The 23125-nt window shown below is 45.3% G+C and overlaps 1 protein-coding gene across 3 annotated transcripts in view; it reads right to left on the bottom strand.

Moving 5' to 3' along the window:
* The window catches only part of NEK10 (NIMA related kinase 10), a 1104115-nt gene that overhangs the window by 403287 nt on the left and 677703 nt on the right, over positions 1 to 23125 (bottom strand). For 2 of the 3 annotated variants that reach the window (XM_078663960.1, XM_078663961.1), the window contains exon 26: positions 1622 to 1835. In XM_078663960.1, coding sequence (XP_078520086.1) covers positions 1622 to 1835 — 214 coding nt within the window. Of the gene's footprint in view, positions 1 to 1621; positions 1836 to 23125 lie in introns of those variants that run through there. The other variant, XR_013601712.1, reaches the window with a different exon arrangement.

Here is a 23125-nt window from a genome sequence, read left to right as displayed (position 1 = left end):
GCCCTGGTGAAGATGGTAGGACCAAGTGTAGGGATAACGTTTTGGGCATAGGGATTGCTTTGGTAGACATGGAGGTTAGGCTGTCCAAGTATAAGAAGGTGAAGTTGATGGGCTGCTGGTTGAGATGCTGTTGAAGAAGACATTAGTTTGCAACAGTCAGGTTCTGTTAGGAAACATAGTTTTGCATATAGAGGAGTGTGAGTGGGAAGGATTTAATGCAGGAGACTGGGATTGGCTTTGTCAGTTACACTCTGCTGCATCCATAGGGGAGAGGCCCGATCTGAAAGTGTGGAAAACATTTTTGGATAACTTCAGTGGGTTGCTACTCTGAGAAAACTAAGAAAACGTAATGGTCAAATTAGGTATTCTTGGATGCAGGTGGCTTTTTGGCAAGGTAAATGTTGCTCAGAAGGACGGGTGGAAAAAAGGAGGCATGAAGGGTGCAGCATTGCTTTTTGGGAATTTTCCCCATTAGTGATGGCCAGGTAGAGGTCTGAGTGCTACAAGTGATAAATATGCCCTGATTGGTCCCTATCATAATTGTTCTTAATTTTATTGTTGCTGATTGTTTTTCAGGTCATGTTCCTGGTCTGACGTGGGGGTTACACTAAAGCACAGATCTGTGATATTTCCTTTATTAAAGGATCGGTTTGACAGGTAGAGCAAAGGTGATTCAGGAATCAATGGGTTTTGTTAAGACCAAGGAGCAAGTAAAATGATTTGGTAAGTGAGGAATACAGTGACTTGTTGCCAATGTTGGACAGTTTAAAATGCCAAAAAACCGACCAGACTTTAAATAAGTCTTGGCAGGTTCTTTAGTTGATCATCCAGGATTACTGCAAGGAAAATTGGATGTTTGCACAGGGTAATGTAGAGAGGTGTTATTTAAGAGGAGGGTGGATCCAATTGGGTCAGGTTTCCATAATTTTTAGTGAGGCCTTGATGTTAGGCAAATGCAAAGGGTTTTTGGCTGTGATGTGCACCTGTGTCATTAAGTGGCCTTTTACACACACAGTTATTTTGTAGTTTGGTTTTGGGTTGCAATGTCTTGCCTGAGTTAGACTTACAGCCACATTTACCTTTGCAACTAGGACCCATTATTGACAAATACTTGAGTTTTTAAGCAAGATCTTTAAAAAAAGACGGTAAAATCTGAGTTTAAAAGAGAAATCGTTGATAGGATTTCACATCTTCTTTTGTCCTGTATGTTAGAGAGATTACTGTAGGTCATCAGATTTCAGATTTAAGAGATTGCTGTAGAACTGGACATTAAAAAATAAAGAAGTCATTGACTGACAACCTTATTTTCCAGTTTTAGTTATTCAAATTTTCCGAAAACATGAACATACCACACATAGTTCATCGCATTATAAAATCATGTCCTAGGAATCACACAATCTTCTATAACTCTCTCAAGATACCACCTCTCTTGAGTATTATGTCCATGGCTCCTGAATCAGCATAAACAGAATCCACCTGAATCCATTCAGTTATCAGCTTTAAAACCTAAAACCTATTCAGAGAGCGACAGATACAACTGGTATATCAATATTATTGATATACCATTGTTATATTCCACTTCCCTAAAAATCTTATACACATTTGTGATATGTTTACTTACATGGGGTAACATGGCGAGTTGATGGCGATGGGTCACCACATTCATATTAGCTTCTGAAAAATATCTCTGAGTACGTTTCCTTTCTCGATCCAGTTTCTTCTCTAAAATAAGCTGAGAGGTAGATAAACCATCAAGGTATTTCATCATCACGTCTGATATCAATGCACAGACTTCAACAATGTCAGGCCGAGTCTCAGCATCTGGAGTCAAGCATCTGTATAAGTGAGAAGGCATCCATTATGGTCAAACAGAGCACTGAATGCATGTACAATCCGCTGTACCAACCAAAGCACAATAACTTAAGACTTATAGCCAACTACAGCAATTGTATCACTGAATATTAAGGAACAAAATACCAAAAGGTAAGTGTATAAAGGGAAGTATATGCATCCACTGGAGGGGCTTGGGACCGGTTAAAATTCCAATGGGTCCACTCAGCCTTTCACCCTTCTGAGGTCGATAAAATGAGTACCATTGAGATAAGTAACAATAAACATCTGTTATTCAGCACCAAGATTCTCTTCTGGGTGAATGTGCACTTTACAAATTTACGTTACGTTAGATTTTACAGATCCTGGGACCCACCCCCACAGCTTGGGATGACTCCTGGTGGGCCGCCGCACTAGGAACACCCCCCACACCCACGGACCACGCACAAAACCTCTGCATCATACTAGACTCCTTGCTCACAATGAACCTGATAAATGCTGTTTACTCATCATGCTTCCACAGGCTTCACCTGCTTCAAAAGACCTGCACATGGATCCCCACCAAATCCAGAAAGAAGGTCACCCATGCACACTCATCAGCAGCAGACTCGACTATGGCAACGCACTCTACACCGGCGTCATCCAGAAACTCCTTAGGAAACTAAAGAATGTTCAAAAAACTGCAGCCAGACTGGTCCTCAACATCCCCAGCTGCATCACTGAACACCTGCGAGAACTCCACTGGTTCCCAGTCAACAAAAGAGTCCTTACACACGTCTTTAAATCTCTCCATGACTCACCACCAGCATATCTGAACCATCGCCTCTCATTCCACGTACCCACCAGACACCTCCGCTCCGCCCAACTGGCCCTGGCCACCGTCCCACAGATCTGCAAGATCAGGAGAGGAGGAAGATCTTTCTCTTACCTCGCCGCCAAGACCTGGAACACCCTTCCCCTCCACCTCAGGCAATCCCCGTCATTGACCCAATTCAGGTGGATCTCAAGACCTTACTCTTCAACTGAACCCCAAACGGATGAGCAGCCCCTCTCCCCCCCCCCCCCAGCACCATGAGACCCTCACGGGTGAGTAGCCGTGCTTTACAAACCCTGATTAATTGATTCCTAACACCACATCTACGTACATTGAAGATATCTGTGCTGCCAAGGTACATATATGTGGAGTTAGGTATAGAAAAGCTAGACATACTTACCTATCTATATTTGCTTTTTTGATATTTTATCCTCAAGTTGTTCTCACCAATAATCTGCGGGTTAATATTCAGAGTGCCCACCCGCTGCCAAGGACTATAATGGTTGTTAAAAGACCTGAACCTGAGTTCTAGGCCTGAGGCGCAAGTGAGGGCCTATAACAGAGGGGAGGTATAGACCAGGATAAATGGGCTGCAATGCTATTAGAACATTCCAGTCTCTGAGGATAGAATGTTCTAAAATAAACAGGAGAAACAGAAAGACAAGTACGGAATGCTGAACCAGAAGGTCTAGATCAGCCATTATGGTCCCAGAACCACTTCAACCCCTTCAATGGAGCTCACAACATTTCAACATTCTAATATTTACTTTTATTTGTATATTAAATGAACATATAAATATTTGATCTGGATCTATCTGGCATGAGTGAGGGAGACACAGCTCTCCAAAAGACTTATTGAATAACTAGACTCTTCCATCACTGACCTAAGAAGAGATAAGTCAAGCAGGCTTCAGAATAGTGAGGGTAACCGAGAGCCTCCAAAATAGACCAGGAGCTGCTGCTGATATCTACCAAACAAACTGTGGAACTTCAGGAGCAAGAGCTCAACCTGTTTCTATAAACCATTTAATTGCACTTGGGAGTCCATCAGTTCCCTTACTAGCTGTGAGAAGGAAAGATTGTGGTGCCCCCAAAACAGGGAAAATACCAACACTTTTTACTGTTTATCACCCAATTTAGCTGATCAAGTGAAAATACTAAAATATTTGCAGAGCTGTGAGTGGCTTGAATGGATGCGAGCAATGATGCAACCACCAGGTATAAGACTGGGGCTCTCTGGAAGTCTGATCAAGTCTTGACTTGGTTGAGGGGAAGAAGATCAAAGGAAAGTAGAGCATGTTTTCTACTTGGATTTCAGCCTCAACATTTATACTACCCAACACAGAAGCGTTTCACAGATGGTGCTCTGCTCACCCTGCGCCTAGGGCGAAAGGTAACAGCAGTAAACATTAGAGCAGAGGACCAGCGCTCAGTGAGGAAGAGGATTCAGACGACTCCAGAAAGTAGCAGGATCTGTAGTGTGTCGCCTAGTAAAGAGGTGGGTGTTGTATGATGGAGCTGTAGGGAGTGAGGATGAGCAGGAGGAGGTGAGAGGAAAAGTTTTTTCACCACAAGGTATATCATCAGTGAAATCTCACTAGAAGTCCTGAATCCTCACTAGAAGTCCTGTGTCCAAAAAGGTCACATCTCTAGCAAGATAGAGAAAGTTGAAGACCACCAGTACTGAGCAGGATATTCCATCCTGGGCTTTTGAGGACAAGCAGACACTAAAAGATGGAGAAAGGTGGAAGATGAAAATATTCTGTGAAAGGGGATGTTTAATAACCAGTACAATGTTCTGGAAGGACACTTTGAGATGCAGATTTAAGACTTGCTGCTGTTATACCAGAGGCAAAGCCATTCATAGGACTAGAGGACCACAGAGGGAACATGACACATGATTCATACTTGAAGGAGCCAATCAGAGAGCAGCTTCTGAGTTAGAGCCCAAATAAACCAGCTCCTTGTCAAATACCGACAAACAACTACTGCACAGGATAGCGCCCTCTCAAAATATCTCCGATATGTGAACTTTCTTATTTTTATCAAATCACGAGAGATCCTCTCCAGCTCTTCCATACCTCTACTTTTTCTCCATCCCACATTCCCAGAACTCACTTTTACATTAAAATCGCCCTTTTCTGCCCTTCCATGTAATGATCATTGCAACGGCTCCTACAGCCGCCTGGGTCAACTCTAAGCTGTTTCTGCTTTCTCTGTTTCACACGGTAGATTGCAAGTGCCCAGCTGCTGATAGAGTGCATTAATACCCCCTTGAAATGAATTATCCAATTTAAAGAAAAAGATGCTTGGCCGCAGTTTAGATCATAGCAACAAAGACAGCCCTGTAAATGAGAAGGGGGTTGCCCCAAGGCGGCAAGAGCCTGAAGGTAGGCGCAGGGAGGAAGGGTCACGTCCATAACACCCTAAAAAGGAGCTAATAGGTGGGAAGCTATTTTTTTTAAAGCCTGATAAATTCAAGCTAATCTGAAACAGTGCAATATTGGTGCATAACGTGCTTTTACGACACCATTAAACAAGCATTTACAATGAAACGGTTTCGCCTTTGCAAAAGTTAGAGCTATTGGCATTGTAAATGACAAATTTTTTATTTATGTGTTGGTTTTGAAAACAGATAAATAAATGGCATTGTCATTTACAATGGCAATAGCTTAATCTCTCGCAAATGCCACCCACACACCAACAGAGAGCCCCCCCACACAGAGCCCCACCCACACACACACACACAGAGCCCCCCCACACACCCACACAGAGCCCCCACACACCCACACAGAGCCCCCCCACACACTGCGAGCCCCGCCTCACACACCCACACAGAGCCCCGCAGCGCTGCGCAGCCTTTTGGCGAACACCAGGGCTTTAAAGGTGTGTGAAATCTTCAATGCAGAGAGAATAGGGTTTTAATTAGGCACATTACATTTTGAATGCTGAAAAATAAGGCTTGAGGAAGGCACAGCCAAGCAAAATTCGGGGAAAATACAAGAATCAGTAATACGCCCATGCATGTACTAAGACGCAGGTGAAAAATTATGCTGCTGATGATAGAACGATGGCAGCATGTAAACTTCTGTACAGAACGTTGAGACCTTGGTTCAGCACTGGGATGTATGTCTAATGCTGCTTATGGCATGCGTACAGCATCTGCCGATGACGTGCATGTGTGCACTCCAAGTATACAACGGGCACAGGCTGCCACCAAAAATAGAGTATGTGCCCACAAGAGTCAGCCCTGGTAGTGTCGGAGCGGGGTAGCCGCAATGACAGGAGCGGTGTCGCCGTAGGGCTAGAGCAGAGCTCCCCTTCCGCTCCTTAACGAAAAAATAAATACTTTTCGCAATGGTGATCACGACTGGGACAAAGGGAAATTCTGTTGCCAACACGTGAATACGTTTATTTGAAGAATAGCGAAAAGCAAACAGCACAATATGAGCCGAGACAGTCAACAGACAACCGTAAGCAAGGACAAACAATTTGAGAATAACAATTCCAGAAAACAGCCTGTACTAGAATGCATGCAGATGAAAGTATAATGAAAACAACATTCATGAAAGAAATAAATGAACCTAAACCTTTTAGATGTGCACAGATGGTCGGTCACGGTGTAGTACTGAAAATCCAAACTCGTGTAACCATTCAAACACAAGAATAAAACTTCATCGTATCACGACAAATTTAGTATCAAAAGACCGAGAATGGCGAGTACATTATGCACACGCATTTTCGTCGCATTCGAAGGTTGCTTTCACCTCGAGATCGTCACTTGTACCCTGAACCCTTGGCTTCCATTTTGTATACGGCAGCCATTTTGTATGCTGCCCTTCACATAGGCTTAATCCAATATCATAAGGACAAGCACTCCTTGATTGACTTTTTCGTGACCTGGGCAGGTTGAAACCATCACCCCAGGCCAACCCGTTTGGTCAGTTCCTCTCCCAGTGGCCGGTCAAGATAGCATCTCGGCGCACTCGGCCATAAAACCCTTTCATCACACACACACCCTGCCGAATCTTGCCCACACCTGGCCCCGCTCCTTTTTTCCTACTTGTTTTATGATGAAGACGTGCTCATTTTATTGGGGAAACACCGATATCTGATTGAAATACCAGACCTTGCCGAGTAATTTATTATGTATTAGACAAACGAAATGTGAGCTTGTCATCATAACTCTGTTACTTATTTGTGGTCGAAATATGTGAATAGTATCCTGAAAATCTAGGAATGTTTGCCTGAAGCTTATTATTTTGTATAAGAAGAGAAGCCTGACTTCGTGATTTGCGGCAGTCTCCTGAGAACATACTTCTGTGTGTTGTTCTTCTAGGACACTTGTTACCTTGGTTGCAGCCAATAAACCGATCTTTGACTTCACCTAGAAGACTCTGAGTTTCTGTGGTCTGAATCAGGAGAACTCGAGGTCCTTGGGTGTACCTTGGCACCGCTGGGTTACCGGATCAGTACCGGTTCTGAAAAACCCAGTACCTCAGTTGGCGCCCAACGTGGGACGATTCCAGCGGTACCGGTCCAGCCAGAGGTTCGTGAGGAGCTTCGTGTGAAAATTCCGGAGGACGGCCAACCACTTCAACGACCCCTGCATGTCGACGTGGTCCGAAGGTCTTTGCTGCGAGGTTCCCCGCTTCCCGACGGCTACGAAGGACTGCTGCCCTGGCTATCGCCCTGATTTGGACCCTTGAAGTTTGGTAGAGCGAAACACTAAGACGAGTCTTCTAGTGACGTCATCGACATTTCAGTTAAGTATAAGTGGAGCGTATCCCAGTCCTTAGTGGTTCTTAAGTTTTGGGTATCCTTTGGAAAAAGTTTTGTGTTGGTACTTGCAAGCACCAAAACTGAAGGACTCGTGTTTTCACGAGAAAATATCGTAATCGATAATCCTTTGACGTTTGGAACTAGACTAGAGAGCAGAGATGCCTAGTCTTAGACTTGGAAATTTGTTTTGTCTTGGTGGTAATAATAGGGACTCCCGATTGGAGGACTCATGTCCGGTTCCTCCGGTTGGAACTCCAACTTACGAGTTATATGTGAAACATGGGGTAGGCCCCATCACATACAATGAAGTATGGATCAAATATACCAAAAACGATGGTGCTTTAAAATGGCCCCAATACGGTAGCTTTGACACCGAAATTTTAGATAATCTTGAGGTCAAACTTATCAAAAAGAAAGCCCGGCCGGCGATGTTTGACTCTTTCCGCCTATGGCGTAAAGAGGCCAAACAGAAAGAAACTAAATTAGAAAAGAAAAAAAAGAGAGAAGGGAATATTTCAGTAATACAAGCTGCTATGCGGTTTAAAGACAAAGAAGAGGTACAGATGAGTGAGCAGTTGCACAGGCAACGTAAAATGGCAACAGATAAATGCTATCCAGTTTTGCCGTCTCTTCAGCAAGAGACAGCCAAAGAACGTGAAAAAGACCCATTAATGTCGCATTTATTAAGTTCACCACCCCCCTATGCGATAAGTGCCACAGCACCTCCGCAACCTTTAGTTGTGCAACATGTGCCTAATGATCCTCTACAGCAACACCCAGCTACTCTTCAGCTGGCTCCTACTACTATGGTGCAACCTCCTCAAGGCTCGCCAATCCTACCTGTTTCGTCTATGTTTCCTACGACTTTGCCTAGCGTACCTTCTACTTCTCCTAATGATCCATCTGCTATTGCTTCTGCCTCTACATTATCTCACACTGTTTCTCCACCAGTTCTTCCTTCACTCCCACCTTCCGTTTGGCATAAAATGGCCAGCATTGTCACTAACATTCCTTCACCCCTTTTTCGGTCGCCTAAAACGACCCCTAAAATGGAACGAAGACAGTTGCGAAGTCGACTGCCTGACTATCAGGAGAGAGACTCATTGAATCGTTTGGCACGAAAATGGGTTATGGACACCGTAAAGTATGATGTAGAATCGGTCATGGAAGTCTTCCATCAATGGGAAGCACCGACGCAGAGATATGTTTTCGAACAGATGTGTGTTTTCCTTTGCGAGGATTTGGAAGACAATGATTTAGAATGCATCCCGCAAGAGCTGTGTCGTGTACGGTTTAAGTTTGGGGAGGGCATGATTGTAGGTCCAGATGTGGAGAAAGCAGTTGAAATGTTGTTATCTTATCGAAGTAAGGGAAGCAATTCAGGGTCACAATCTAGTACATCTAGTAGGAAAAAGGCGCGACAATAACCCATGAGAGAAGTTCCCCCGCAATGGAGGGAGGGTGACACATCTGTTGAACCCCCTATTCCGCCACACTTTCAGCGTGTATGGGTACATGTCCCATGGAAGAGAGCTGAAGTTTTAGCACTTAAACAGACATTATCACATCTGCGTAAGAATCCTGCAGGGTATTACAAAGAGTTGTCACAGACTGCTGGGTCAAGTATAATGAATTTAGCGGATATCGATGTTATTTGGGAACGTTGTTCCACAGCCTTTATGGAGTAAGATTCGTCATTCAGATCATGATCAGGAATTAGGTGATTCATGGGCTAATATTGCCGCTGTAGATGCCCGACAAGTTGGTGGTGCTAAACCTGAGCCTTTAATAGCAGAACTTCCTGGTAAAATAGTTGATTACATGAAAACGATAATGCCTGCAATACGTGTGAATTGGGATAAGTTATCTGCATGTAAGCAGAAGAAAGACGAGACGGTCTCAGATTTCTTCACCAGGTTCGAAGAAACGTTTGTCGATCACAGTGGCCAAGACATGACCACAGAAGGTGGTCAGCGATTATTTGTCGATAAGTTCGTGCACAATCTGCTTCCAGAATTGTGTAAAAAGTTAAAAGATTCGGAGAGTTCTTGGGCTGTTTCCTCTTCAGCACAGATATTAGCCGCTGCACAATATTACGAGAATAGAGACAAAGACGAGAAAGATAGAGTAGAAAAGAAAACGAAAGAATTAAAAACTAAGGTTTTATTGCAGCAAGCCTATCCGCCACGTGGTGGTGGTAATGGCCAGAATAACGGTAGTCAGAACACCTATCAGAATAACTATCAGCAGCCTCAACAGTATCAAGGGAACTCACAAAGAGTCGAGTATAATCAGCCACGTGTCAATATAGGTCCCAACCAGTGTTCATATTGCAAGGAGGAAGGTCATTTTAAGTATAGTTGCCCTATCTTGTTACAACGTGCGAATGGTGTTTCGAACGTAAGAGGTAGAGGCGTTCAGCAAGCACCTAGAGGTAGAGGACGTGGAAACGTCCCCCAGAACGAGCAGTCTCCTCCACCACAGAATTCTATGAATAAGTTCGATCAGCAGAATAACGCATCTGGTAGGACAGCTCAGTACTATACTGATGATTACTATACAGAAGGCGAGCAATTCAACAGTAATGATTGCTAGGACAGCCGTGGACAAAGAGAGGGAGTTGTTTCAGTTCCAGTAGATCAGAGTGGACCATACGTTGAGGTGATCACATCAGGTGTGTCAGAACCTTTTCTCTTGGATACTGGTGCTACAAAGAGTTCTATTATGCACTCCAAACTCCCTGGCGCACCTTTGTCTGGCGAAACGAACGTTTCTGTAGGTTTTTCTGGCGCCCCAGTTAGGAACCCGATTTCTGACCCTCTGTCTCTTTCTGTTGGTCCTTGCGAATTCGAAGCACCCCTTATTCTGACAACAGGTTGTGGCGAAAATTTGCTAGGATTAGATTTGCTAAAAAGATTGTATGCGACTTTCTACTGTTCTCCATCAGGAGTACAACTTACCCTGGGTAAGAAAGTGGTTTCTCCAATGTACTTATCGAGAGATAAACTTCCAACAGAATTGTCGTTTCTTCCAGACATACTTTGGGCAGCTGGTCCCAATGATGTGGGACTCTTAGAAATACCACCATATGTTGTAACATTGAAAGCCAATGTTAAAATGCCACGAATTCCGCAATACCGAATTTCCAGTGAGGGTGAAAAAGCCTTGCTAGCGATCGTTTACGAGCTAATTGCAAAAGATGTGATTGAAGAAACGATAGGAAATGTTTGCAATAGTCCTGTTCTGCCTGTTTTAAAAAGAACTGACCCCACTCAGCCACCCGTGTACAGATTCGTGATTGATCTTAGAGAGGTCAACAAAATAGTCGTGCCACAATTTCCAGTTGTCCCCGACATCACTACATTACTGACTATGATTCCAGCTTCTGCCACCTGGTTTTCGGTGATTGACCTGAAGAATGCTTTCTTCAGCATCCCGATTGCTGAGGAAAGCAGGGATATTTTTTCCTTCAGTTTAGGAGGTCGCAGTTTCCGCTTCAAACGCGCTCCTCAGGGCAACTGTGAAAGTCCATCAATATATAGTCAAGCTCTGAAAACGCAGCTTGATACGATTGTTTTACCTGAAGGTGCCACTCTTGTACAGTACGTTGAAGATTTACTCATTGCTGCAGATACTGAGAAAATATGTAAGAATGCCACGTTGTCATTATTGCGTCATCTGTGTGATCTTCATCACAAGGTGTCACTTTCCAAGCTTCAATATTGCCGACAAGAAGTGACCTACTTAGGTCACCTCTTATCGAAGGAGGGTAGGAAACTGACCCCAGAAAGAATTCAGGCAATAGCGAAATTGAGTGTACCACAAACACAGAGAGAAGTGCGTGCTTTCTTGGGCATTACATCATACTGTAGACAGTGGATCCCAAATTTTTCGTTATTAGCCAAACCTTTGGTGGCATTAACGTGTAAAGGTACACCTAACCCTATTCCTTGGTCGGAAGAGTGTCAGAACAGTTTTTCTGAATTACGCACAGCCTTATGTTCGGCTCCTGTGTTGGGTACCCCCAACTACAGTAAGCCTTTTACATTGTATGTCCATGAGAAGGATGGTTGTGCATTGTCAGTCCTGACTCAGTTATTTGGGGACAAACAGCGTCCATGTGCTTACTTTTCCTCGACTTTGGATCCAGTGGCTAGAGCATTGCCTAGTTGCTTAAGAGCCACAGCGGCAGCAGCTGTTTCTATTCGACAGTCTGCTGGCCTGGTAATGAATAACACACTAATCGTGATGGTCCCACATGCAGTAGACACGTTGTTAAATAGAACCAAGACACAGCACTTAACCAGTGCTCGACTATCAAGTTACGAGTTAACGCTCTTGGCAAGTCATGTGCACATCAAAAGGTGCAGTACTTTAAACCTAGCCACATTATTGCCAATCGTAGAAGAATCAGACACTTCGGAACAACATGATTGCTTTCTTAGAACAAAAGAAGAGACAAAAGGAAGAGTCGATCTTTACGACACTCCTCTTGCTGAATGTGATGGTACATTATGGGTAGATGGTTCATGTTTCAAGCTCCCGAATGGTGATACGACTGCAGCATATGCTGTCACGACTTTGCAAACCATTTTTGAAACTGCACGTATCCCACATAATTCAGCTCAAGCAGCAGAACTATTTGCACTCACGAGAGCATGTGTGTTGTCAAGAGGAATGAGAGTGACGGTCTACACCGACAGCCAGTATGCGTTCGGTGTGGCTCATAGTTTTGGACGATTGTGGAAAGAACGTGGATTCCTGACTTCGCATGGAGCTAAGATTCAGCATGGTCAGTTGGTGAATGAACTCCTTGAGTCACTGACCCTGCCCTTACAAGTAGCGATTGTGAAATGTAGTGCTCACAAGAAGGTGACTGATGATGTTGGTCGTGAAAATGCGTTCGCTGATGAAACCGCTAAAGAAACTGCAAAGAATGTGATGAGCCGAATGTATGTTGCAGGACCTGCAAGATGGGTTGGTGATGTAGGCATGTGTGAAGACACTATGGAGAGTGTGAAATCTATCCAAGCTGAGGCTACAGAGAAAGAGTTGAGCATATGGAGAGAAAGTACGGGTAGAATGGATGCAAATGGTTGTTGGATTGAATTGTCAGAACATCAGAGATGGTTGTTACCCGATGCTTATGTGCTTGCAGTAGTTACAATGGCTCATGGTATGGCTCATATCAGCGTGAAAGGGATTTGCAAGTTGTTGGCTCCAGTATGGCAGAATTCAGGGATTCCCAAGTGTGCAGAGAATGTGGTCAAGAATTGCATGGTGTGTCTGCAACACAATCCTGGTAGGGGAACCCCAACTCCAGCTGGTCATTTTGCACCTCCTACGTATCCGTTCGAGGTTTTGCAGCTATATTTCATCCACATGGAAAGGTGCAACAGTTTAAAATATGTGCTCGTTGTTGTTTGTGCCTTCTCGAGATGGATAGAAGCATACCCCCTAAAAGACAATACTGCCTTGTCCACAGCGAAAGCCCTTGTGAAAGAGTACTTCCCTAGATTCGGAATGCCTAGAATGATCTGGTCTGACAACGGGAGTGAATTTATAGGTCGTGTAATGAAGAACGTATGTGAAGGACTAGGTATCAGACAGAAGTTCCACGCTGCAAATCACCCCCAATCAGCTGGATTAGTAGAATGCTACAACGGCACTCTTAAGTTAAAATTGGCCAAAATTCAAGCGAGCACAGGTCTTAAATGGCCTGGCGCTCTACCCTTAGCACTCCTATCCACCAGAATGACTGTGCATTCGCGAGTGAAACTCAGCCCCTATGAAATCATTTTCGGCCGCCCGGCCAACATATGGGGAGTGCCTAGGCCCAAAAAGTTTAGCGAGCTTGAGCACCCTGTTCTACTTGACTATCTGTATGAATTGACGGCTAAGTTGCGTGTTTTGCATCAACAGGTCAACGACACCCTGCCTCCGGTCTCTGAGACTCCGGGACACAGCATTGACCCTGGATCCTGGGTGCTGGTGCGGAACTTCCAGAGGACTAAGAACGACCAGCCCAGGTGGACAGGGCCACACCTTGTCCTTCTCTCTACAAGATCGGCAGTGCGAGTGGAAGGGAAAAAGGCCTGGATCCACGGGGTCCATTGTAAGAAAGTCCCTTTTCCTCTGCCATATGACCAGTGGGTCCAGGAAGGTGTCGGCGACTCAGAAACGGACACGGTACCTCGGTTCATACCTTTCAGTGATGCACAAGTGAAAGGAACTGACTCTGAACAAGAAAACGAAAACATTTTGCACAAGGCTGTGCCACCATCCAAGCGAGTGAACATTACAGAGCCTGACCTTTTGTTCCCAGATCAGACAATACCTGGGAAGCGACGGTATAATTTGAGACCGAGAAAAACGAACTAATAAAATCATTTCTTTTGCAATTTGAGACTAAGATCTATGGACAAATAAAAAGATATTTCTTTTTCCCCAAGTACTATTTTTGAAAGTGCAGCTCTCCCATCTAAGAAACTTGCTCATTTTTGTTTTTCGAACCGCCATCCGGGTTCCGCTGCTAGGGCCGCGGTTGCCTAAAAAGTCTTTTGGGTGCAGCTAACGACGTTAGGTCGGTAGTTCTGGTTGGTCTAAGGGAGTTGCCCTGGACTGACAGAAGCATCCTTTAGCAGAATCAACCTACCACCGCGGGCAGCACTCTAGAGAGGATGGAGTTTCCTGATGTGGAGAAACCTGCCAAACGAGCGAACTGTAAAAACATGTTATGCAATGCGATGACAAAGAAAAGTTTTTTCATAATGTGCATTTGTATGTTATTCAGTATGATGATATTTTTGATAAGTTACGCTTTATTCTCCTTTCGTGTAACATTGGCACCCACTGCATCACCCATACCTCCTACTACTGTTTCCCCTCATTCTTTCCACCCCCTTCCTGGCCATGAATCCCATAGAAGATTAGAGTTCATTAATAACTCCTTCATTCAGCTATTGCACCAGCACCAGCTAGTAATGAACACAACTGACTGTTGGGTTTGTGGACTTATGCCTCACATTATACGGATAAAGGTATCCCTTATCTAGTTCTACCTTTCAGTCATAATGGCTCTGTGTGGGCATACAGAACGATGTTCATATATGCACGAGAAGTCCAACCCCTACGTTCTGTAAAAGACAACCTCAAGACTAGCGCCCTAGTAAAAGGCATAGTTGACATGATTAAGGAAGTAACTTCTTATGAAAATACCCCTAATGACGAGATACTTGCATATGTAGGTTGGAACGTGACCGGATATGGAGCTACTTTAAGTGAGAAACAGCAAGCGAAGAGATCTTCCCCGATCTGGATTGTACCCCATCAAGGTAACTTGTGTCTGCAAGGCATTGGCAGGAATCCAAGAGCTCAGTTAGGGAGAAGTGTCTGTACAGAAACATACGTTTTTGGGTCTCAGACTTCCCCTGCGTTTTTAGCAGCTAAGGGTACTTATTTCATCTGTCATGATAGAGCCTATACATGGTTGCCCCCCGACTTCTCGGGCTCATGTTTTGTTTCGTTCCTGTTACCTCCCACCTACACAGCAGCGGCGGATTACCACAGGACAAGGGTAGTTAGAGGTGTCTTGAGTAAAGAGGACACTGCAGGTCAAGAATTTGGAGACTTTGCAAAGGGTTTTCTGCCGTTCTGGGGATCCATGGCTAACAGTAGGAACATAAGACAATTGACAAGGGTAGTTGAGTCCACCGTGACTGAAACTGCTGGTGCCCTTAGTAACTTGACTGCTGAGCTCCAGTCGGACCGTCTTATGACCCTTCAGAACAGGGTCGCCTTAGATGTCATCCTTGCAGACCGAGGTTGAGTATGCAGATTGATCCAATCAAGTTGTTGCATTTTTATCCCAGATAATGCTCCAACAGTGTACCAGGCCATCTCCAAACTACATAAGATTTCCGAATCTATTCATGTGGATAAAGGAGATTGGTCATTGATGGGATGGTTCTGGGAACTGATATCCGCTTGGGGATGGAAAATTCTAATGGTCATTGGGATGGTCTTAGCCATTCTTTTCCTGTTCTGTCTGTGCATACAGTGTGCTCCTGCAATATGTGGCCTCTGTGTTACATCATGTGTAAGGAAACCTGTGTCAAGAGATGAACTAAGTACTAGAATGATGTTACAGCAACATCTCAATGACTTTAGGGATATAGATCTGGACTCAGACTAACATGAGGATAGATTAATTGCCTATGTAAGGGCAAAAGGAGGGTTTGTAGTACTGAAAATCCAAACTCGTGTAACCATTCAAACACAAGAATAAAACTTCATCGTATCACAACAAATTTAGTATCAAAAGACAGAGAATGGCGAGTACAAATTTATGCAGAAGCATTTTCGTCGCATTCGAAGGTTGCTTTCACCTCGAGATCGTCACTAGTACCCTGAACCCTTGGCTTCCATTTTGTATACGGCAGCTATTTTGTATGTTGCCCTTCACATAGGCTTAATCCAATATCATAAGGACAATCACTCCTTGATTGACTTTTTCGTGACCTGGGCAGGTTGAAACCATCGCCCCAGGCCAACCCGTTTGGTCAGTTCCTCTCCCAGTGGCCGGTCAAGATAGCATCTCGGCGCACCCGGCCATAAAACCCTTTCATCACACACACACCCTGCCGAATCTTGCCCACACCTGGCCCCGCTCCTTTTTTCCTACTTGTTTTATGATGAGGACGTGCTCATTTTATTGGGGAAACACCGATATCTGATTGAAATACCGGACCTTGCCGAGTAATTTATTATGTATTAGACAAACGAAATGTGAGCTTGTCATCATAACTCTGTTACTTATTTGTGGTCGAAATATGTGAATAGTATCCTGAAAATCTAGGAATGTTTGCCTGAAGCTTATTATTTTGTATAAGAAGAGAAGCCTGACTTCGTGATTTGCGGCAGTCTCCTGAGAACATACTTCCGTGTGTTGTACTTCTAGGACACTTGTTACGTTGGTTGCAGCCAATAAACTGATCTTTGACTTCCCCTAGAAGACTCTGAGTTTCTGTGGTCTGAATCAGGAGAACTCGAGGTCCTTGGGTGTACCCTGGCACCGCTGGGTTACCGGATCAGTACCGGTTCTGAAAAACCCAGTACCTCAACGGACAGCGGGAGGGGGGGCGGAGCACGGACAGCGGGAGGGGGGGTGGCGGGAATGGCCAGCACTCACCTGGACCTGGACTTCCTCCGGCGGCGGTCGGCAGGGTCCTAAAACACAAACAGATGGTCGGTCACGGACAGCTGGAGGGGGGGGGGGCGGCGGGAACGGCCAGCACTGACCTGGACCTGGACTTCCTCCGGCGGCGGTCGGCCACGGAATGGCCAAAACAAATATGCAACAAAAAAAAACGCCCACGGCCGCATGACGTTGCCAAAGGGGCAGGATGAGTAAAAATGGCCGGAACGCCCCCGAATCTGCTCCGCAATTGACGGACAGATCTCTGTTCCAATGGCTAGCCTCCATTTATGGAGCTAGCCAATGGAACAGAGGGGCGGATTCCCAGCCACACAGTGTAAGACATGAGATTTCGCCTGCGCGAATCGCTGCTTGCGCAGCTTTTCGCCAGGTCGAAACCTAAAAACGAGGCCTGTCATTTAATACTCACAACACTGACAACCTAACAAGCAGCAAAGATCTGGGAGACAGGATAAACCGAGTGCGAAGGGATCACTCAAGACAGACTGTCATCCTGAAGTTCATCGGTACACAGACACGAAACCCGGAGCAATGCTTCCTGGAACGTGTGTTTTATCGAGTCTCAGCATACATGTTCGTATGATAGCTCAGACATGTATATGATCGCTCGCTGTGGAGATCAGTGGGTGGGTGACCTGCAATTGAGGGCAGACTGAGCCTTTATCCTTCCAAGGTCGATTACATGACTATCAATTTCAATTGTGTCATAACAGTATACAAAATGAGCGTGTGTATGTGTATAACCTGGAGTGGTAAATGGCTTTTGTCAATTTACAGCTCGGCGTGGATAGCACTGTGCTAATCCTATGCTTAAAGACTTTGCTGTACAAATAGCAAAAGACTTTGTCCTTTACTATCTCGGCCTGGATGGCACTGTGCTAATCCTATGCTTAACGACTTTGATAGAAAAGCAGACATTTGAGGTGAGCAGATCTAGAGTGTCCCTGGTGTTGAGAGTGCTCTGTGAAACAAAAGGAGTGGTACGCAGTTCCTAGGTGAAGTATTAGTCACCTACACCCACCTAGACAGGTGTGTCTGATGGAGAAAGTAAAACAGAGGTCGTGTCAATAAAGGAGGAGGGGAATTCCTCCTTGAGGAACTAGGGCTATCACACACCCAGCAAGCTAGGTGTCATGCTTCATCATTTGAGCCTGCTCCTTGTTGGGCCGGTGCTGCAATGCCCAACGGGCACCCTTAAAGGGGCTCTTTTTCGGAGATCTTTTATTCCTTGCCGTAAGGGTGCAGTGGGGTTAGGGGTTAGGGGTAGGATTCCTCTGTGATACTTTATTCATTTGGGTACCTTACCTAAAGTAAAAAATATAGAAGGAGGGTAGTATGTTCTCTGTGTTAGGTGCAGGAACCTCTACTCTACTCCTTGGTGGTCGACTTGTTTCTCGCCATAGTGTTGTCTAGGGGAGATCTAAGGCGATTCTTCAGGACCATGAAAGAACAAGCATTTGCAATGGAATAGGTCTTGCATTAGGAAAGTTTGAGCTATTGGTATTGTTAATGTATTTTATTTATGTGTTGGTTTTGTAAAATAGCGAAATTAATAGCTTTGTCATTTACAATGCCAATAGTTTTAGCTTTCGCAAATGTGACACCTATAGCATTTGTAAGGCAATATGTGTTGTATTTACGTGACTTAGATGTATTGATATTGCAAATAACAATGGCTTTTAATTTTTTTAAATAATTAATACTTAAATAAAAGTTATTGTAATTTATAATGGCAATAGCTTTAACGTTTGTAAATAACTTTTGTGAAGATTATGTTCAGTGTATTTTATTGTGACAAAAATCCAAGAACAGAAGTGAAATATTAACATCTTTTTGTGACATCTGTAATAAAGCTTGAAACATTGAGAGAACATATTTGAACCAGTTGTTGTTGAATGGTTGAACAGATTGAAGCTGTGGTGGCGCTGAGTGATGTTGTGGTGGGGACGAGGGATGCTGTGGCGTTCAGTGATGCGGTGAAGTTCAGTGATGCTGTGGAAGCGCATAGTGATGTTGTGGTGCCCCTGAGTAATGTTGTGGTGCCCGTGAGTGATTCTGTGGTGGTGCTGAGTGATGCTGTGGTGATGCGATAGATAGATAGAGTGAGGGCGATAGAGAGACAGAGTGAGGGCGATAGATAGATAGAGGGAGGGCGATAGATAGACTGAGGGCGATAGATGGATAGATAGTGTGAGGGCGATAGTTAGATAGACAGATAGATAGAGTGAGGTCGATCGATTGATAGATAGATAGAGTGATGGCGATAGAGTGAATGCGATAGATAGACAGATAGAGTGAGAGCGATAGATAGATGGACAGATAGAGTGAGGGCGATAGATAGATAGATAGATAGATAGATAGATAGATAGATAGATAGATAGATAGATAGATAGATAGGTAGATGGCGATGGATAGAGGGCGATAGATAGAGTGAGGGTGATAGATAGATAGAGTGAGGGCGATAGATAGAGTGAGGGCGATAGAGTGAGGGGCGATAGATAGATAGATGTAGTGAGGGCGATAGAGTGAGGGCGATAGATAGATAGATATAGTGAGGGCAATAGAGTGAGGGCAATAGATAGAGTGAGGGCGATAGAGTGAGGGCGCTAGATAGAGTGAGGGCAATAGAGTGAGGGCGATAGATAGATAGAGTGAGGGCGATAGATAGATAGAGTGAGGGCGACAGATAGATAGAGTGAGGGCGACAGATAGATAGATAGATAGATAGATAGATAGATAGATAGAGAGATAGATAGATAGAGAGAGAGAGAGAGAGAGAGAGAGATAGATAGATAGATAGATAGATAGATAGATAGATAGATAGATAGATAGATAGATAGATAGATAGATAGATAGATAGATAGATAGATAGATAGATAGATAGATAGATAGATAGATAGATAGATAGATAGAGTGAGGGGCGATAGAGTGAGGGCGATAGATAGATAGATATAGTGAGGGCGATAGAGTGAGGGCGATAGATAGAGTGAGGGCGATAGATTGAGTGAGGGCGATAGATTGAGTGAGGGCGATAGAGTGAGGGCGATAGATAGAGTGAGGGCGATAGATAGAGTGAGGGCGACAGATAGATAGATAGATAGATAGATAGATAGATAGATAGATAGATAGATAGATAGATAGATAGATAGATAGATAGATAGATAGATAGAGTGAGGGCGATAGATAGAGTAAGGGTGATAGATAGATTGAGTGAGGGCGATAGATAGAGTGAGGGCGATAGATAGAGTGAGGCTGATAGATAGACTGAGGGCGATAGATAGATAGACAGACTGAGGGCGATAGAGTGAGGGCGATAGATGGATAGAATGAGGGCGATAGATGGATAGAGTGAGGGCGATAGATAGAGTGAGGGCGATAGATAGAGTGAGGGCGATAGATAGAGTGAGGGCGATAGATAGAGTGAGGCCGATAGATAGAGTGAGGCCGATAGATAGATAGAGTGAGGGCGATAGATAGATAGACTGAGGGCGATAGATAGATAGACAGACTGAGGGCGATAGAGTGAGGGCCATAGATGGATAGAGTGAGGGCGATAGATGGATAGAGTGAGGGCGATAGATAGAGTGAGGGTGATAGATAGATAGAGTGAGGGCGGTAGATGGATAGAGTGAGGGCGATAGAGGGATAGAGTGAGGGCGCTAGATGGATAGAGTGAGGGCGATAGATAGAGTGAGGGCGATAGATAGAGTGAGGGCGATAGATAGAGTGAGGGCGGTAGATAGAGTGAGGGCGATAGATAGAGTGAGGGCAATAGATAGAGTGAGGGCGATAGATAGAGTGAGGGCAGTAGATAGAGTGAGGGCGATAGATAGAGTGAGGGCGATAGATAGAGTAAGGGCGACAGATGGATAGAGTGAGGGCGATAGGTAGATAGAGTGAGGGCAATAGATGAATAGAGTGAGGGCGATAGATGGATAGAGTGAGGGCGATAGATGGATAGAGTGAGGGCGATAGATGGATAGAGTGAGGGCGATAGATGGATAGAGTGAGGGCGATAGATAAATAGAGTGAGGGCGATAGATAGATAGAGTGAGAGCGATAGACAGAGAGAGGGCGATAGATAGATAGATAGATGATTGTGTGTGTGGGGGGTTGTGTGTGTGGGGTTGTGTGTATGTGGGGGGTTGTTTGTGGGGGGTTGTGTGTGGAGGTGTGTGTGTGGGTGTGTGTGTGTGGGGGTGTGTGTGGTTGTGTGTGTGGGGGGTTGTGTGTGGGTGTGTGTGTGGGGTTGTGTGTGTGGGGTTGTGTGTGTGGGGTTGTGTGTGTGGGGTTGTGTGTGTGTGTGGGATTGTGTGTGGGGTTGTGTGTGTGGTGGGTTGTGTGTGTGTGGAGGGGTTTGGGTGTGTGTGGGGTTGTGTGTGTGGTTGTGTGGTTGAGTGTGGTTGTGTGTGTGTGTGGTTGTTTGTGTGTGTGTGGTAGCGAGAAGGCTGGGGATCTGAGCCAGGCAACCCTGCTTTAGCCTGGATTTAAGGGAGCGAGAGAACAGTGCGAACGTGGAGGCCAGAATGAGGGCAGTGGGAGGGTGAGGAGGTGCAGAGAGCCAGAGGAGGGTGCGCGGGGCAACCTTTTGTCTGGGCACTATGAGCGGAAGTTGAAAGTTTGCGTGGAGGAAACGAAGGCTGAATACAGTGGGCAAGGTCACAGCAAGAAGAACCTTCTCAATGAAGCAAATTTGCAAACGAAGGGGAAAAAAACAAAAGCAGCGAGGGGCTCTAAGCGTTACGACCATGGGAGTCATGTAAATCTCCTTGTTTCACTGAACACTTTATGACGTGTTGTGGGGATGAGAACGTCTGCTGCCAGCTATCATTCCTCATTATATTCAACGCAAGCAAGCCTGGTAAGGGCGATTTCATATTTGGAACTGTGTTTTGTCCAGAGCAAATGCCACGCAGAGCGAGACATTGGTTTGGTGCTGGGTGAAAGCCAAATGCTCGCAGGGGAATGAGAGTTGTCCAGAGCAAATGCCACACAGAGCGAGCTATCGGTTTGGTGCTGGGTGAAAGCCAAATGCTTGCAGGGGAATGAGAGAAAGAAAAACAAGCTCTCGGCATTGCGTGGCGGGGCAGGGGAGCGGATTAGACACTTTAGTGAGGCAGCGCTGCTCAGCAAAACAAGCTCTGGCATTGTGCGGAGGGGGGCGGGGGAGCGGCTTCCTTTGAAGTCTGATGCCGAGGCTCAGACAAATGGTGTGGGATGTGGCTGGCGATGTGCACACGCCTAGCTCACATGAACTGTACCCGATCCGCAGTTTGGGTAGACTTTTGAAAGCCTTACTATAATCTCGACAAACAAGCATTGCTAAAGCAATGCTGTAGTCGAGACCTAAAAAGGCGGCCCAGTTTGGGCGCTTCAAGTGCCAAGCACTGAATCTCCACATAGGGCGAAGGATGCCGGGTTGAGTTCCCTAAGACAGTAAAAGAGGGCCCTGATCTAAAATGCCACGTGCGAGGATGGATACAGATTGGACAGTGAGAAGATCAGCAGCTGGCACCCACAGCAAGTCGGTGTTGTGCAGCATTATGCGATGGGTATAGGCTCATAAGTTAGGGTGCCAGGAGCACCAAGCATCGCAGAGGCTCAGAGAGTCGGCCCAGGGCAAGTGGGAAGAGTGAGCGCACCTTCCGGGGTATGGGGCAGTGGAAGCGTCAAGCACAGAATCAGGAGTTGCATTTAAGTCACAACCCATGATAGTAAACTGCTGAGTGAGAGACAAAGGAGTGCAGTGACTGAAGAGCAGGCTGCAGCAGCGGCAGGGGGACATAGCAAGATACGAAGTTATATTGTTTGGCTTCTAGACGACCCTCAACACCTGCATGGCACCCCTGAGGATCGGTGTGGTGTACTGTAACTGCGAGGGGGAAGGACTTGTGTAGCAGTATGGCCATCCCTCTGGAGCCATGGGTAAACCCAGATTGAAAAATTCTATTGTGCCCAAAGCAGCCCAAGAAGGCACAATGCGTGCCCATTAGGTGGGTTTCCTGTAATAGTCGACTACTGGTCTGTGTCTCTTAATGTGTGTCAGCACTGCAGACCGTTTAAGTCGATCCAGCAGGCCGTTGACATTCCAAGGGAGAACTGTTAGCTTACAGGGGGTCGTGGCCAATCACGTGAGACGTGGATGTATCCTGCCAGATACCCCAGGATGCGGCTAGCCCCAGAAGGAGTGCATTGTAAACCCATACACAAATTGACGCAATAGTGCCTGCTGCTGAGAACCTGAAAAGGAAAGTCAAGATTAAAACATCGAACCAGGCCCAAGGGACCAACCAAATCGCCACCCTCCCAACACCCCATACCCCAGATTTCACCCCAGGAAGCATCTGTCACCCATTAAAACCTACCCTCAACAAGGAACACGAGGAGGAACGTCAGTGTCAGGTAGGCACCCGATGAGCATGGATATTGTTCCTGACAGCATATATTAACACCATAAAAAAAGCATTTGCAATGCAATAGGT

The sequence above is a fragment of the Lissotriton helveticus genome, chromosome 10, assembly GCF_964261635.1.
Source record: "Lissotriton helveticus chromosome 10, aLisHel1.1, whole genome shotgun sequence".
NCBI lineage: Eukaryota > Metazoa > Chordata > Amphibia > Caudata > Salamandridae > Lissotriton > Lissotriton helveticus.
Note: the sequence above shows the minus strand (reverse complement) of the source record. Positions and strands in the feature narration are given on the sequence as shown.